Source organism: Euprymna scolopes, chromosome 12 (assembly GCF_053919585.1).
Source record: "Euprymna scolopes isolate OS-2025 chromosome 12, ASM5391958v1, whole genome shotgun sequence".
In the NCBI taxonomy this organism is placed as follows: Eukaryota; Metazoa; Mollusca; class Cephalopoda; order Sepiida; family Sepiolidae; genus Euprymna; species Euprymna scolopes.
This window is the reverse complement of record NC_136493.1, coordinates 55103688-55118045: the sequence shown is the minus strand read 5'-3', so window position 1 is coordinate 55118045 and position 14358 is coordinate 55103688. Positions and strand designations below refer to the sequence as shown.

At 30.3% G+C, this 14358-nt stretch overlaps 1 protein-coding gene across 14 annotated transcripts in view; it reads right to left on the bottom strand.

The window, feature by feature from the left end:
- The window catches only part of LOC145291289 (CCR4-NOT transcription complex subunit 2-like), a 124724-nt gene that overhangs the window by 29055 nt on the left and 81311 nt on the right, over window positions 1-14358 (bottom strand). For all 14 annotated transcript variants that reach the window (XM_080136942.1, XM_080136949.1, XM_080136948.1 and 11 more), the window contains 5 exons: window positions 12902-12970; window positions 10637-10697; window positions 7940-8008; window positions 3760-3898; window positions 675-782 (listed from right to left, as the gene is read on the bottom strand). In XM_080136942.1, the coding sequence (XP_079993068.1) occupies window positions 675-782; window positions 3760-3898; window positions 7940-8008; window positions 10637-10697; window positions 12902-12970 (446 nt within the window). The remainder of the gene's footprint in view (window positions 1-674; window positions 783-3759; window positions 3899-7939; window positions 8009-10636; window positions 10698-12901; window positions 12971-14358) is intronic.

Genomic DNA, 14358 nt, shown 5'->3' with positions numbered 1-14358 from the left:
TAAAAACATTAGTGAAAATAAAAGCTATGATTGTAACTTTTTCATAAATTATTATTTTAAAGATTAGTAGACATATTTTTATATTTAATATCTGAAAGATATAATAGAGAGCAAACAGTCACAGTTTTGGCTCAGATCAAAGTATGTTTTGATACATGTCATCTGTTCGGCCCTGGGTAAAAGAGAAATTCATCTAGACTAAGACAATTTTTACTTTTGTCAGAGAGGCCATTTTTTTTTTTTTTTTTTTTTTTAGAATTAAATTTTCTTCACATTTTCTAAATTCTTTCAATTAATTAAAGCCATTATCTTACAAATAAAATATTACAGATATCAGATTATATTATGTCAGTTTAGCTTGCATAGATTTAAAATAGCAAAGATACAAAAAACTTCTCCAGGGAGAATATATTCGTTTGAATATGACAAAGTTAAAAATAATAATGCATTAAATATATACTTTAGGGGCTTTTCAAACGAATGTAGACTCTTAACCAGCCAATACGAGGTATATTTCCTTTCTATTCAAAAGGAAATTGTTTTAAAACAGTCAAACTTTAAGATACTCAATAAACTTATAGGTTTACTTATTAGTCTACTAGAAAACAAGCTACATATGGAGAAAAATTACATTCAAACATAATCACAGAAGGAAATTGAAAATGTTAACTTACTTTCCCAGAGCAGAAGATAATGATGATCGTTTTTGTAGACCTGAAAGTGGTTGGTTAGCTGGCGTGGGACCAAGAATATTTCTGTGACCAATTGTTGAAATAAGATTTCTAAAAAAAAAAAATCAGTAACAGTAAAATAAACATTATCAAAATTATATAGGTTTCTACATATACCTCTAAATGAATAAAGTAAAAACTGGTAATTTTTACATTCTACAAGCTTAAGAATTTTTTTTTTTGAAAAGTTCCAAAAATATTAAAAGGTATTGTTTTTTTTTGTAGATTTGACTCTTCTGAAATGTGATTAAAAATTTATTTTTTTTGTGAGAAAATGTTCTCGGAAGTAGATAATATATATATATATATATATATTAAAATGTTTATCTTTATGAAATTCTAAAAAGTTCAAGTTTTGATATATCGTTGATATATATATATATATATATATATATATATATATATATATATATTGGACGATTAAAATCATATTCCAAATAAAGAATATTTACAGAGGTTTTATAGGTGTTTACAACAATTTTAAGACAATATTTATAATAAGTCACACAATGGAACAAAAATTTTTTTCAAAACATGGAGTCATTCACAAAACAGAATTTGGTACTTGTTTAGTTTAATCAAGACATTAAAAAATAAAAATATTGAAAAAAAATTATAATTGTATGTACTCGTTATGGAATTAAGTTCTCATAAAAAAAATTTCACTTAATTTAATCACATTCAAGTAGTTTTGTTTACAGAGGAAAATCAAATTTTAATGAGATCGATCGAATCCTGGCCATCTTGCCTATGTCACAAACGTGGTGGGGGTGATAACTTCACTGTTAAAAGTTTGTCAAAATTTGACGAGATTATTTTGAAACATGGGCAGAAAAAATACCTAGATAAATATTTTAGGGTTTTTTTCACTTCTTTCATAGAGTTTCTGTCCTTTGTCCCTTTTCTGTTTAAAAGACACCTCTATGGGCAACTGCCTTTTTGAATTGATAAGCGTTTACATAGATCGCACACAATTTCAATCACACACCAATTACCTGCCCTTGTTGCGATTTCCGTTTTCGCCAACAGACGATGTTATACTTCCTGTTTCACTACTTTCTATATCTCTCTCTTTCCATTCGAGCTGCTGACAGGAATACACATTCTTTCTTGTCAAGCTATGATGTAAGCACGCGCACGTTATTTTTGCACTTGTGTTTTGACAGCCATGTATTATTAAGGTAAGACGAATCATATACCTTATGGATCTCGCATGTAAATATGTAACTGCATTTTAGCGTGCTTCTTTCTAATACTTCTTTAAATGTACTTTGGTTGTAATTATAATACCGACATCTTTCGTGCCTTCATTTCTTGCCTGGAGGGACATGCAATCACAATCGCTTTATTCCTTCTACCTAACAAAAGCAGACACCTATCGCCTGCCACAAGGATGGCTAATGTGAACCATCCTCAACACGTCCCTCCTCATAATAGGCAAGATGGCCGGGATATGATCGATCTCATTAAAATTTGATTTTCCTCTGTAAATAAATAAATAAAAAAAAATACTTGATCAAATTAAGTGACATTTTTTTTTTTAATGAGAATTCCATAATGGGTGTGTACAATATTAATTTTTTTTTTCAGTATTTTCATTTTTGAAGGTCTTGATTAAACTAAACAAGTACCCAAAATTTTTGTAAGTATCCAGAAAAGCAAACTAACAACAATGTCAAAAATAAGTTTTCAATACAGCTATGTATGCAGGATTTTATCACCATTCGTTTGGAATATAAATCATCATCATGCTATTCCTTAATATTTAATTTAGTTTTAGTTGCCTATTCCATCATCTATTTACATAATTTTCATAACTGATTGCTTTTTTTTAGATATACAAGACCCATTTGTATGAAAATCCATACAAAAATCAATAGTGAAGTTAAAAAATAAAAATTGGCTTTTAGCAGGAAGTGACTGACATGTTCAAGTTATAAAGAACATTATAACCATTAAGTTATATATATGGCAAAATAACATTGATACACTGGTTCCCGTTAGATCACCTATGTTGAGCATGGTCAGTACTAAAATGAGTGACCATTTGAGAATACCAGGTGCTGTATGTACTCTCCACTTGTCATTGTTTCAAGTCGTCCTGGATTTCTCCTTGCCATTGGAATTGAGCAGTATTAACTCAGGAGGTATGGTTCAGAATTGTACAAAACACGGATTCAATTACACGTGCAACCACCATTTCAAGCTTGAGCCATTACCTTTCAAGACTGAATGGCAGCCATGAACCATTAGGTTTGTTGAAACAATGGTTCTTGTTAGTTAAGCATGCAAATGCCTTTACTTGATAATACTGAAAACTACACTGAATATCTCTTGGACGCGCGTGAAAACCATTGTGGTAGTTTTCATGTTGACGAGTTAAAACATTGGAATGTATGTATGCGTAAGGAATCTTGAGTGACTGGAAAAAGGTGCCAACAAATACAAGCTTGATATTGTGACGTTTAAGTACTTGGATCAGTCCAAATTAAAAAAGAAAAAAATGGCTGGAAAAACTCTAACAACATAGCTTAAAGTTATCGAGAAAGATCTCTCACAGAAAGTACACATCAACATCTCCACTCCAGACTAATCAACTGCAAGACTAAAACATGTATATAACATGTATAAAACATGGGAATAGAAAGATTTGGATAACTTCTTTTAAGAACATCATGGAGAGCAATTTCTGAAGATATGAAGATGACAAGTACCAGATAGGTGACCATTTGGGAATATCAGGTGGGAGGGTGATGAAACTTCCGATTAAATAAAAAGGAATAATAAGGCGCTAAAGATACCTTTAGCATAGCCTACTAATTCATACATTGACATTATAAAAATAACACATTCCTAAAATTTTCAATCATGTGGCAAAACTTTGGAGAGAACATGCTAATGTTCAAGTTTTAAGCTGGCAAAACACATAATAAGGAAAAACTTTTCATTATTCAAAAAGCAACTATTCACATCGTTGGATAGAATAGAAACAAACGACATTACTAAATATGGAATACACTTAACTTACCTGCTAGGAGATGGTTGTTGTAAGGGTTGTAAACTTATAGAAAAATTAGGATTCATACTTGTAGGCGTGACATGGCCTTGATTGCTTCGTGGAAACTGTGACCCAAGACTCCTTGGTGGCATAGGTGTATTAGTGAGATCTACAAAACAAAAAAATGAATCTAATATAATTCAACTGAAAGCATACATATAAATACGAAGTGCCCACAATAAGTTTCCAGACTTTTTTTTCGTATGGGCACTTATTGATAGTACACATATGAAACTAGTCCCTATAGAAGTTACCTCCTCCTGCTGCAATGCACATGCTGTACTGTTCCAACAACTTCTGGAAGGCCCCATGGAAGTCCTCTGGTGTGAGTGTGTCAGTGACCTTTCATCTCAACTACAGCTTCTAAAGTTTCCTTGAGAATAATCAAAAGTCACAGGGAGCAAGGTCATGACTATAGGGAGGGTGAGGAACTGTCTTGATGCCCATCTTATTGTCTATAGACACACAAATGGTCCTTATTCATGAAATTCTTTATTTAGCCAATCAACTATGGTGTTCTGGCTTCCTTACTCCTCCCACACATCTCATCATCCCTTACAGATTTCCTGCTTTTCGTGAATCTCTTATGCCACTCAAAATCTGATGCTCAATTCATGCAAAATAATCCAAAAGCAGTCTGAAACATTTCAAACGTTTTGTGGCATTTTTTGTGAGTTTAAAACAGAATTTTATTGTATATCTTATTCTTCTGAAGTGTCCTTATGTCCAGATAACATTTTTGAAATTCACTAGCTGTGACAATCAGGTTTTAGTAGGATGTATTCCAATTCCTCCTGCAGCTGTTCATTTGAAATTGAAATCATAAAAATTGGCCAGTCATCTTATAAGATGTATAGCAATAACATACTGATATTTTAGGAGTCTATGACAATTTTAAATGCCTGTACAAAAAGTCTTGAAACTTATTGAAGACACTTCATAAAAAAATAAACAACACTGGAGGAAGACCTCCAATCTGTGGTGGAATGGGGACAAAAGTGGTTGGTCGCGTTCAATGCTGCCAAGAATAAACTAGTTTCATTCAATAATTACAAGAAACCCTCTCTACCACCTATAGCAATGGCCAACGACTATCTGAGAGTACATCTTTCAAACTCCTTGGCCTAACGTTCACAGGAAACATGAGTTGAAACAATTACATTGAAGGCATTGCCAGGGCCGCTGCAAGAAAGGTGGGCTCTCTCTACCGTGCTAGAAAACTACTAACACCCGAAAATATCCTGTACCTCTATAAGGTCACCATTCGCCCATGTATGGAGTATTGCTGTCACATCTGGGCTGGTGCATCTGCTACTAGTCTCTCGCTCCTTGACAAGGTTCAAAAGAGAGTCGCAAACCTGATAGGCCCTGAACTGGCATCTAAGCTTCAGCCTCTGTCCCATCGACGAAATGTTGCATCCCTCTGCCTTTTCTACAAGTATTTTAGTGGTGAATGCTCTGACGAACTGCAATCACTTGTGCCCCCACGATGTGAGCACCCTCGACGAACCCGACAGGCTGCTAAATCCCACCCCCACACTGTAGAGATCCCCAGATGTAAAAGATCTTTTTACTCCAATAGTTTCTTCCCCAGAACCGCTAGACTCTGGAATTCCATTCCAGGTCCCTGCTTCCCCAACAGTACTGACGTGCAGAAGTTCAAGTGTAACGTAAACCGACATCTTGCTGCCCAAATCCCTACATAGTACCCCAGTAGTTGTTGCCCCTGATAGTAGCCCCCTACAACAAAGTGGCAATTTGCCTTGTTTGGGGTGAAAATACAAAAAAAAAAAAAAAAAAAAAAAACGATTAAAAACATTAAACTAAGTTTATTCATATAATGTAGTTAAAAAGCGAGGTAGCTGTACCTCTGCTACATTGGCTGGGTTGCAGTAAAACTAATGTTTTTTTTTGTGTACATTTTTAAACTAAACATATTCTTAAATTAAAAAGGAATTGCCCTCGTTACTGATTTTTATTTTTTGGAGGATTATTTAAAAATCATCACTAGCATGAAAAATGTTTCATATATGCAATAATAATTTTTTAAATAAATTGTAGTCAAGTATATTATATTGCCAATAACAGTACAAATGAAAATTGGCTTGTCAAAAGCTAAGTTTGATTTTTGAGCTTAAATGCTATTTGGGTTCAACTTTGAAAATCCCACATAATTTTTAGATAGTAAGGTACTCCCACTTGTTTTAAATCTAAATACACATGATTATTCGATATTTTCAGATTTTCTAAGTTCCAATCACTTTTCAAGTTGTATAGTCTAATAGATCAATTATTCCATTCCCTTTTATTCAAGAATTTCAAAGCCAAAAAGCAATGTCTCCGGAGAACTAATGCTGATACTTGTAAATTCATAGAGAATTTATTTTCACAACTTTCCAATTTTTTTGTTTTAATGCTTAGAAGCAAAATGTAATTTGTTGAAAACTTCATGCATCTTTAAAAAAAAGCGAATTATCATTCAAAATGAAACTAAAGATCCAATTTGGAAGGAAATTGCGAACAATTTATATTAAACTGGTTATATCTTTCTGGCATTGCTTAGGATGTTTCTTTTGCTAACCAATTAACAAAAAAAAAAAAAAAAAAAAAAAAAAAGAAAAAAAAAAGTTAAACATTTTCAGTAATTAAATTTAATTTATATTGTACTGTTTTAGTCATTGAATTATTAATTGAAGCAATTGTTATAAAACTAATTTGGATACTGGTGCATATTGTGAATCAGACCTTATCTACTGTCAACATTATGTTCTTGGTAGGAACATAATGTTGACAGTAGGATTAGGCTGAGCGTTGCTGATAAAATCATAATGCTACGTAAAAGAAAATAGCAAAATTAATAAATGTAAAATGTAGAAAACAAAAACAGAAAAACAACCTACCATAATTTTGTGTTTTATTATTATTATTATTTTAAATAATAACCGTCAAGAAATAAAAAGTAATTTTTTGGGGTCAAATAATTTTAAGAAAATGTTTAAAAGAAAAAAATTATTTTGTTTTTCAAATATATTTTGCCACATTTTAAAATTTTTTTGTCAAGGAAAACTGGAAAAAATTTTTTATTGAAGTTTTTTTTTTTTTTGTTTAAGTATTTTTATAAAAAATTTTTTTCATTGGAATAGGTTTTAAAGATTCATTATGTTGATACTGTCCATGATTTGCATGTAACAACTGATGTTTTTTTTTCCCCCCTCTTTCAATATTTATCCAAAAGTTGTCTGCTAAGTGTGCGCGCATTGTCGCCTCATAATTCAGCACTCCATGTTGTGATTGGCTGATTGGCATGTTATGACAGACAGTAATTAAACCCGAGCTGTTGCTTTGCATAATCCGACTGACGTCATCTTCCAGTCAAAGGCAAGCGAATGTAGGATTCACAATCTACACCAGTACCCTAATTTTATTAAGATATACCATTAAAGTAAAATTATTAGATGTAAATAGCTTCCAAAACTCATTCTTAATACACACGCAGTTATAAATTTTAAAGCCAAAAATTTCTGCAAAACAGTTTAAATGCTGTCAACTTTTGAAAGTCACAAAGTATTCCATTTTTTTTTTTTTTTTTTTTACTTTTTAAAAAAAAATTAAAATGGTGAACTTATGAAGAAAGTGAAATACATCTGATGGATTTAATTTTGTAATTCTTTTAAAAATAGTTTAAAAAAATTTTTTTACATTAGTATTTTACACCATTGTCTTTTCTTTTATTTCAATAATATTATTCAAGTAATAGCAAAATTAAGAAAACCCTTTTAACTTGGTTACCAAATACTGCAGTACAATTAAGAATAAATTATAAAATCAAAATGAACAGCTGATACAGAAACCAACAAAAAGCATGCATCATCTTTATCATTTCGGTTTAATAAAGATTTAAAATAGATAATTTTATTATAATAGAAGCAGATTCTTATTTGTTAGATTGGAAAAACAAACATTTTGCCATACTTTGTAATTATGGATGAAAGAAGCAGGCATTTTATTTTCAATTTTAATCATATGTGCATGCGTGTGTGTGTGTGTGTACATACATCTAGTACTAGTAATAAAATATGAAACCATTGGCATATTTAAATATATATAATGATGATTGCAAATGTAAATTTTTCTTTAACCAAATACATACCTGGCCAACCATTATGCGGCATCCATTCGGTATTAGGATTGGACAGTGGCATCGTATTTGCATATTTCACTGGAGAGGTTTTTTGTAATGCAAAGATTTAAAATAAAAATTAAAACAACTGAAAAGCTAAAGAATAAAAGGTCTTAACTATATGTAAATAAATTATAGACTAATAAAAATTATATACAAAGGCATGTGTAAGAATTTTATTTCAATATTGAATTAGTTTTTTTTTTCCACAGAAATACTGAAACAAAAATAGTTCATTTTGTAATCAGTAAGCTACAGACTTTTTTATAGTCTCTTTAGACTCAATTTATTTTAAATTTAGAGTTTCAATATTTCAGAGTTATGTTATATACATGCATGTGTATACAATAGAGAACCAAGTTCGATAAGATACACTTTAAGAAGGTTGGAGGTTTCATCAACCGAAAAGTTTGGAAAATGACATTCAAGATGAGAACAGTAGTCCAAAGAATCCAAATACAAAATAAACTTTTTTTGTTTTTAAAATGATTTTGTAGATATTTATATTTATGTTATGAACTAACATAGTTAAGACAGTTTCATTAGAATAGAAAAACACCACTTTTATTCTCTTTTCATTTTACTTCTGTGCAAGTCCTCAGAAATCAAGGTGGCCTCCCTGGTGCTAACACTTTATCTTTATTGGAGATGTATAGATACTCAATATTTCATTACGGTTCTTTTATCTCTCAAATGTCAAGTTAATAAAGAAGTAATATTAATTTTCCTTTCACTTATTGACCAGTTAACTATGTTAAAGTATATCTTTTTCGTCTCTTGGTCTTACTGGATTATAGGACACAAATCCATCTAGTATGGTGGAATACCCAGTTTGGTGTTTTCACTCTAGGCAGCATCACTTAGAGAAGTTGCACCAATTCTTGTATAAACCAATGTAGGGTAGTCATATGAAGATTTTATTTGTGCTGCGAATATTATGTTATTTTTAATATTTAGTAAGGGTTTATTTGTAGGTAGAACTATTCTCATGCCAGGTTGTTCTGACAATCCCCTGTATAGAGAGACCTTAGACACTCGAGGATAGTGTCTAATATGCATTCAAATGTTCCCTTTTATGAATAGGGAGAAAGATAGATACCCTACCAGTCAAATATATAGTGCAATGGCATTATGCTTTTAAAATTTACATAGTTAATATTTTCAGGAAAAAGATTTTTCTTAGTTTCATATTTAAAAAAAAAGGGAATAGAAATAACTCTCAAAGCTTGAATAAATGGCTCAATTCAATAATTCTGGAAGATACGGTTAGACTATAATATGAGGATAAGAGTCACAAACCAGTGAATGTAATTAACAAAACCACATTTAAGAAATATCAAATACAAGCAAAAGAATACTCATTGTGTATTGGATATTAATCTAGTTCTAAGTATTCTTTTACATTACATGTCTTTAATAAAATTTTATTGTAATGCAACAGTTAATATTTTAAGAAATGTTTTAGTAATTTACACTTTAAAAAAAATTAAATCACTAATTAATTACTGTTAATAATCGATAAAACTATTGTGTGTGTATATATATATATATATATATATATATATATATATATATATATATAAATAAATAAATAAATAAAACAATAAAATTATAAAAACAATACCAAACACTGGTTTATTATAAACCAATTAAAAATAGTTATGCAAATTTGTGTGTTTGGATTGTTGCTCTCTACTATATATAATGTATTCCGAAAGATTATGTTTGTATCAGAATTATGATACAAATCTTAAATGCTGTTTTTGGGCTGAAATATGATTCTGTTCAGTTCTAGGATGCCCACCCGTCCAAACTGTATCTTCTCTATGAGAAGGGGTTAGCTAAAGCTAATTGCCCGAGGTGCATCTATTTCAGAATGCTAACAACCTGCTCAGGCACATTTTGTAGGCCAGAGTGTGCATCTCTGAAAATCACATTTAAGTTTTCATCTACATTGCTGGAAAGGAGGTAAATAAGATGTTATATTATTCATTTAAGTATAAGCTATTTAGACGGTCTTATAGATATGATAAATGAAAAATAAACTTTCACATTTATTCATTTAGATTAATGAAATTAGATTTCCATTAAAAAAAAAAAATACATTAAATTAATTCTGTTGGATTATTAATGCCAATATATATTACATATTATGATTTATTTTTAAGTTAATAAAATGTTTTTATAAATAAATCATAATATATAAATACATATATAAAATTTGTGACCATATGAAACGAACAAAAACGTCTCGCACTGGAAAGTACCAAGATTTCAATTCCACAAATGCAGTGGTTCAATAAATTCATTTTTGTAATTAAACCAAAATAATTTATTAATTGGTTTGCAATATAGCAAATATTTTTATTGTTAAACAGTTTACCCCCAATTTATTTAAAAAAAAAACAAAAAAACTTTATACTATTTTTACATAATTGGAAGACCATGCATAAAAATATGAAAAGTAACCACAGATGTTTTTTTTTTTGTTATATAAATAACAGAAATTAATTAGTAGAGATTTGTATAAATTCTACATAGGTAATTATTCTGAGAATTCACCAACTTTTGTTTCTATTGATATATATCAATATAAACACATTCTATTATTCTTTGAGTAGGATGAAATGGAGAAAATACAAAACTAAAACAGAAATCCAATTCTACCTTGACTGTAAAAATTGCCTGTAAATGACGTTAGTTGTGATGGGGACTGTGAAGTCAGCACCTAAAAAAGAAAAACTAAACTGAAAAATTGATAAACAAATTTTATAATCTTTTGGAAATAATATCTTCTTCTCAAAGGAACTTGATTGGAAATAAAAAAAAAATAAAAAAGTAAAGAAAATATCGAAAGACATTTTCTAAACAAATATTAAGGTTTTGAAGAACTGATGGGCCAAAAAGTATATTAAATAGATTGAAGAATATTTAACATGAAATAAAAACTTACATCAAGAATAATATATTGACAAAACTTGCAGAGAAAATTTATCAGTATTATTTGAAACGAGTGTACACCTCAAAAATAATTTTTTTTAATTTTTTTTTATTATGCTTTACTAGTGTTAGCACTAATATTCATATAAAATTACTACTCAATCAGTGACGTAAAAGAAAAACGTCTCACATTGGAAAGTATCAACATAGAAATAATAGTCATCTGAGAAACTAGACATAGATGAATTTATTTATGAATCACCATTTATCACGGCTAAAAGCCACTAGAGAATAAGGTTTAAGATGGATAGATTCTCAGATGAATCTATATATTAATAGGATAGCGTCTGTGTTATTTTGTGTCAAGCTTGCATCAGAGTGACTGTTGTTTGATTGTTATGGACTTCAATTTCTTGTAATAATTTTACCAAGAATTCTTCATAAGTTTTGGTTTCAATTCAAGCTAATGCACCCAAGTCATATGAATATATATTTTTTTTTTTTGAAATCACAATTTTCTGCAAGAATTAAAATATATTTAAGCGTACTTTACTACCAGGCTACATCAGGCCACCCTACTAGCTTATGTAAATACTTTTGCAGCTTTAACAAAAGAGCTACAATAATATCAAAGCACGTTAAAAAACGACCCTGGTGTCTAACTCTGTCCCGTGGGGAGGCATAGTAAATAGGTACAATAATATCAAAGCATCTATGCTAAACATCTAGAGAATGCCAGCATCAATAGGTTACATATGAAGGAGTCCCTTGTGGAATTTTCACAGGTCCCGCTAGTAAAAATGAATAAAATTGGATGACTTATGAAAATGGTTTAAGTGTTTATGGACATTAGGATTTGAAAGCGATCATGTTGTAACCCTTAATGAAGCAATTTTGTGGGAACATATTCCACAGATGAAAAGTTTTGGAAAGAAACCATTCATAGAAATTCTGTGAGGCATACAGAAAAAAGGAAAATTACATGTATTTGTAGTAGATGGAAAAGTTCTTACAGTGAAACTTTTATAAGCACCCTCCATGGAAATAATGATATAATAGAGAAAAACCTAGCACAGTCTCAGCTCTAAGGACATAAGAAATTGCTATGTCAATTTTGAACTGTCATTGATAGAGTGCTCAGAGTGCCACCTCCCTAGTTCTCCATCGTAGGATGTATTTGACCAATATAAGTTGAAAATTATATAAGGAGTCAGATAAGGCTTCCATTTTAAATTTAAAATGGAGAAATATTCATCAAAGATCAAAGCAAAGGGTCCCATAAGGAGTGAGCTGTTCATTTCAACTAGAGCGAAACAAGTATCTGAATATTGGTGGCGAAAGGAGAGAAGCTTAGTTCAAACTAACAAGCATCATTGCAGCATACAATCCAGATCAGAAGAGATCACCCAAGATATTGATTACCAATGCTCTTCAAAGTGCAACTATAGATATCTGTGTCATCTGCATAGAGGTCAACAAATAATCCCAGAATATGATTTAGAAGATCATTAACGAAAATTGGAAAGAGGGTTCAACCGAGAATAGATTCTTGAGATATACCAGTGTTGATACTATGTGCTTTAGATATCTGCCCATTAACAACTATTTCTATAGAGTTATTATAAAGGATTTGATGGTTGCAAAGACACTGCCAGAGATTCCATAGCTAGAAAGTTATTGAAGCAACATTTTGTGCCAGACCCTATCAAAGGATGCTGAAATACTAAGAGTTATTACCCTATAAACAAAGACTCCCATTGAGAAATTTAGCAAATAAAATAAATCTATATTTTGCTGCAATTTGCAATTTTGTATTGAAGTGACATTTTTATTTGACAATGCATATTATTTTGTAACAAGGTGATAAATTTTCATGCATTTTAAACTATTTTAATATTTACGTATTTATATATTAGCATATATTTTTGTAAAGAGCCCAAAAGTAAGAGAGAACATTTTTAACAAAATGTTTGAGAAAAGAAAAAATATTACCTCTTTGTCAGGCCTAAATAATGACGGATTCATATACATGTTGGTTTCATCATCATCTTCAAAAAATCCCTACAAAAAATATTTTTAAAAATTAGTATTAAATACATAAAGCAAAAATAATAAAAAAAGGGGTGCATATAATTAGAATAGGTATAGACAGCTAGCAAAAACAAAAAATGTATTGCTTAGTTGCTGCTGAGGCTTAAAAGGTCTTTAAACTCGCTTATGTTACCAAACTTTATTCTTGAAATAACTAGATTAATTTTCTTTTAAACTAATATTTTATTAGGCATATCAATTTTATTAAATGTATTTTAGTAGAAAAAGTAGAGTCTGAACAATAAAATGTTTATAAAACTTGTTCAAGTTAAAAAGAAAAAAATTGTCTCCGAATTTGATTGATCATCACAATAGATGCAGATCTCAAAGAATGATCCAGAACTCTTACGTTAATTGTATTTTCAAATCGGCACTGGTCCTCAGGTTGCAAGGTGAAACAGGTTTTACAGGAAATATAGGGGAGAAGTTACTTAAGTAGTTGATAGGAGAAAGGGTAGGCAAAAATGGAGGTTTGAGGCAGTTTAGTTTCATGCATTTGATAAATTTTATTAAACCTTTGACAGATACTATCACTCGGGGTCAGAGTGAATCTGAGAATAACAACAGCTATGGGGTGATTTCAGGTTTCCTGAAGCTTCAAAAATCGGGTCTCACTATTGGATGCATTTTGAGATATTATGCAGGACCAACATAATTGTAAACAAATTAAAATATCTGTGCATGTGATTTATATATAAAACTTATTAAAATTTATTTCAAAATTTAACCAAATAGTTTGGATATGCATACAAATTTTGTTAAATAATTATTTAAAAAATGTCAAATTAAAATAAAAAAAATACTTATAAAAATCATTTTTCAGACAAAAAAATATGCATTTTTGAACTCTTAGCTTTATAAAAAAAATAAAACAAAAAAAACTTAAAGACTTCAACTGCTTTCCTTTCAAAACAATTACCTTTGCAAAAATGTAAATAATTTACTTACAATTGAATGGCCATACTATCTCAGGTGATGCTGAGAGATAGATACATCCAGAATACAAAGTTAAATTCAACAAAAGCATTTGCTAGTTATGAGACAAAGAACGTGTTTATCTTGTTCAACCTATCCCTTTTTTGGCTAGGTGTTAACCGTATAAAACAGTACGAATTACAAATGTATTGGATGAATACTGTTCAAGATTTGCTGTGTTATGGCAATGTAGAACTCATTTTGCACTGTTTAAAAAAATCAATAGATGAAGAAAATGATGATCTCATAAAAATACTAAGCCTTATCCCTTCCTAAGGAGGAAATCTGTGTTGTGTTATGCATACCATTCAAGGATAGTCAATCCGACAGAGTGTGTATCATTTTTGAATTGGTCTTTCTTTTATCAAGCCTAGATATGGTTC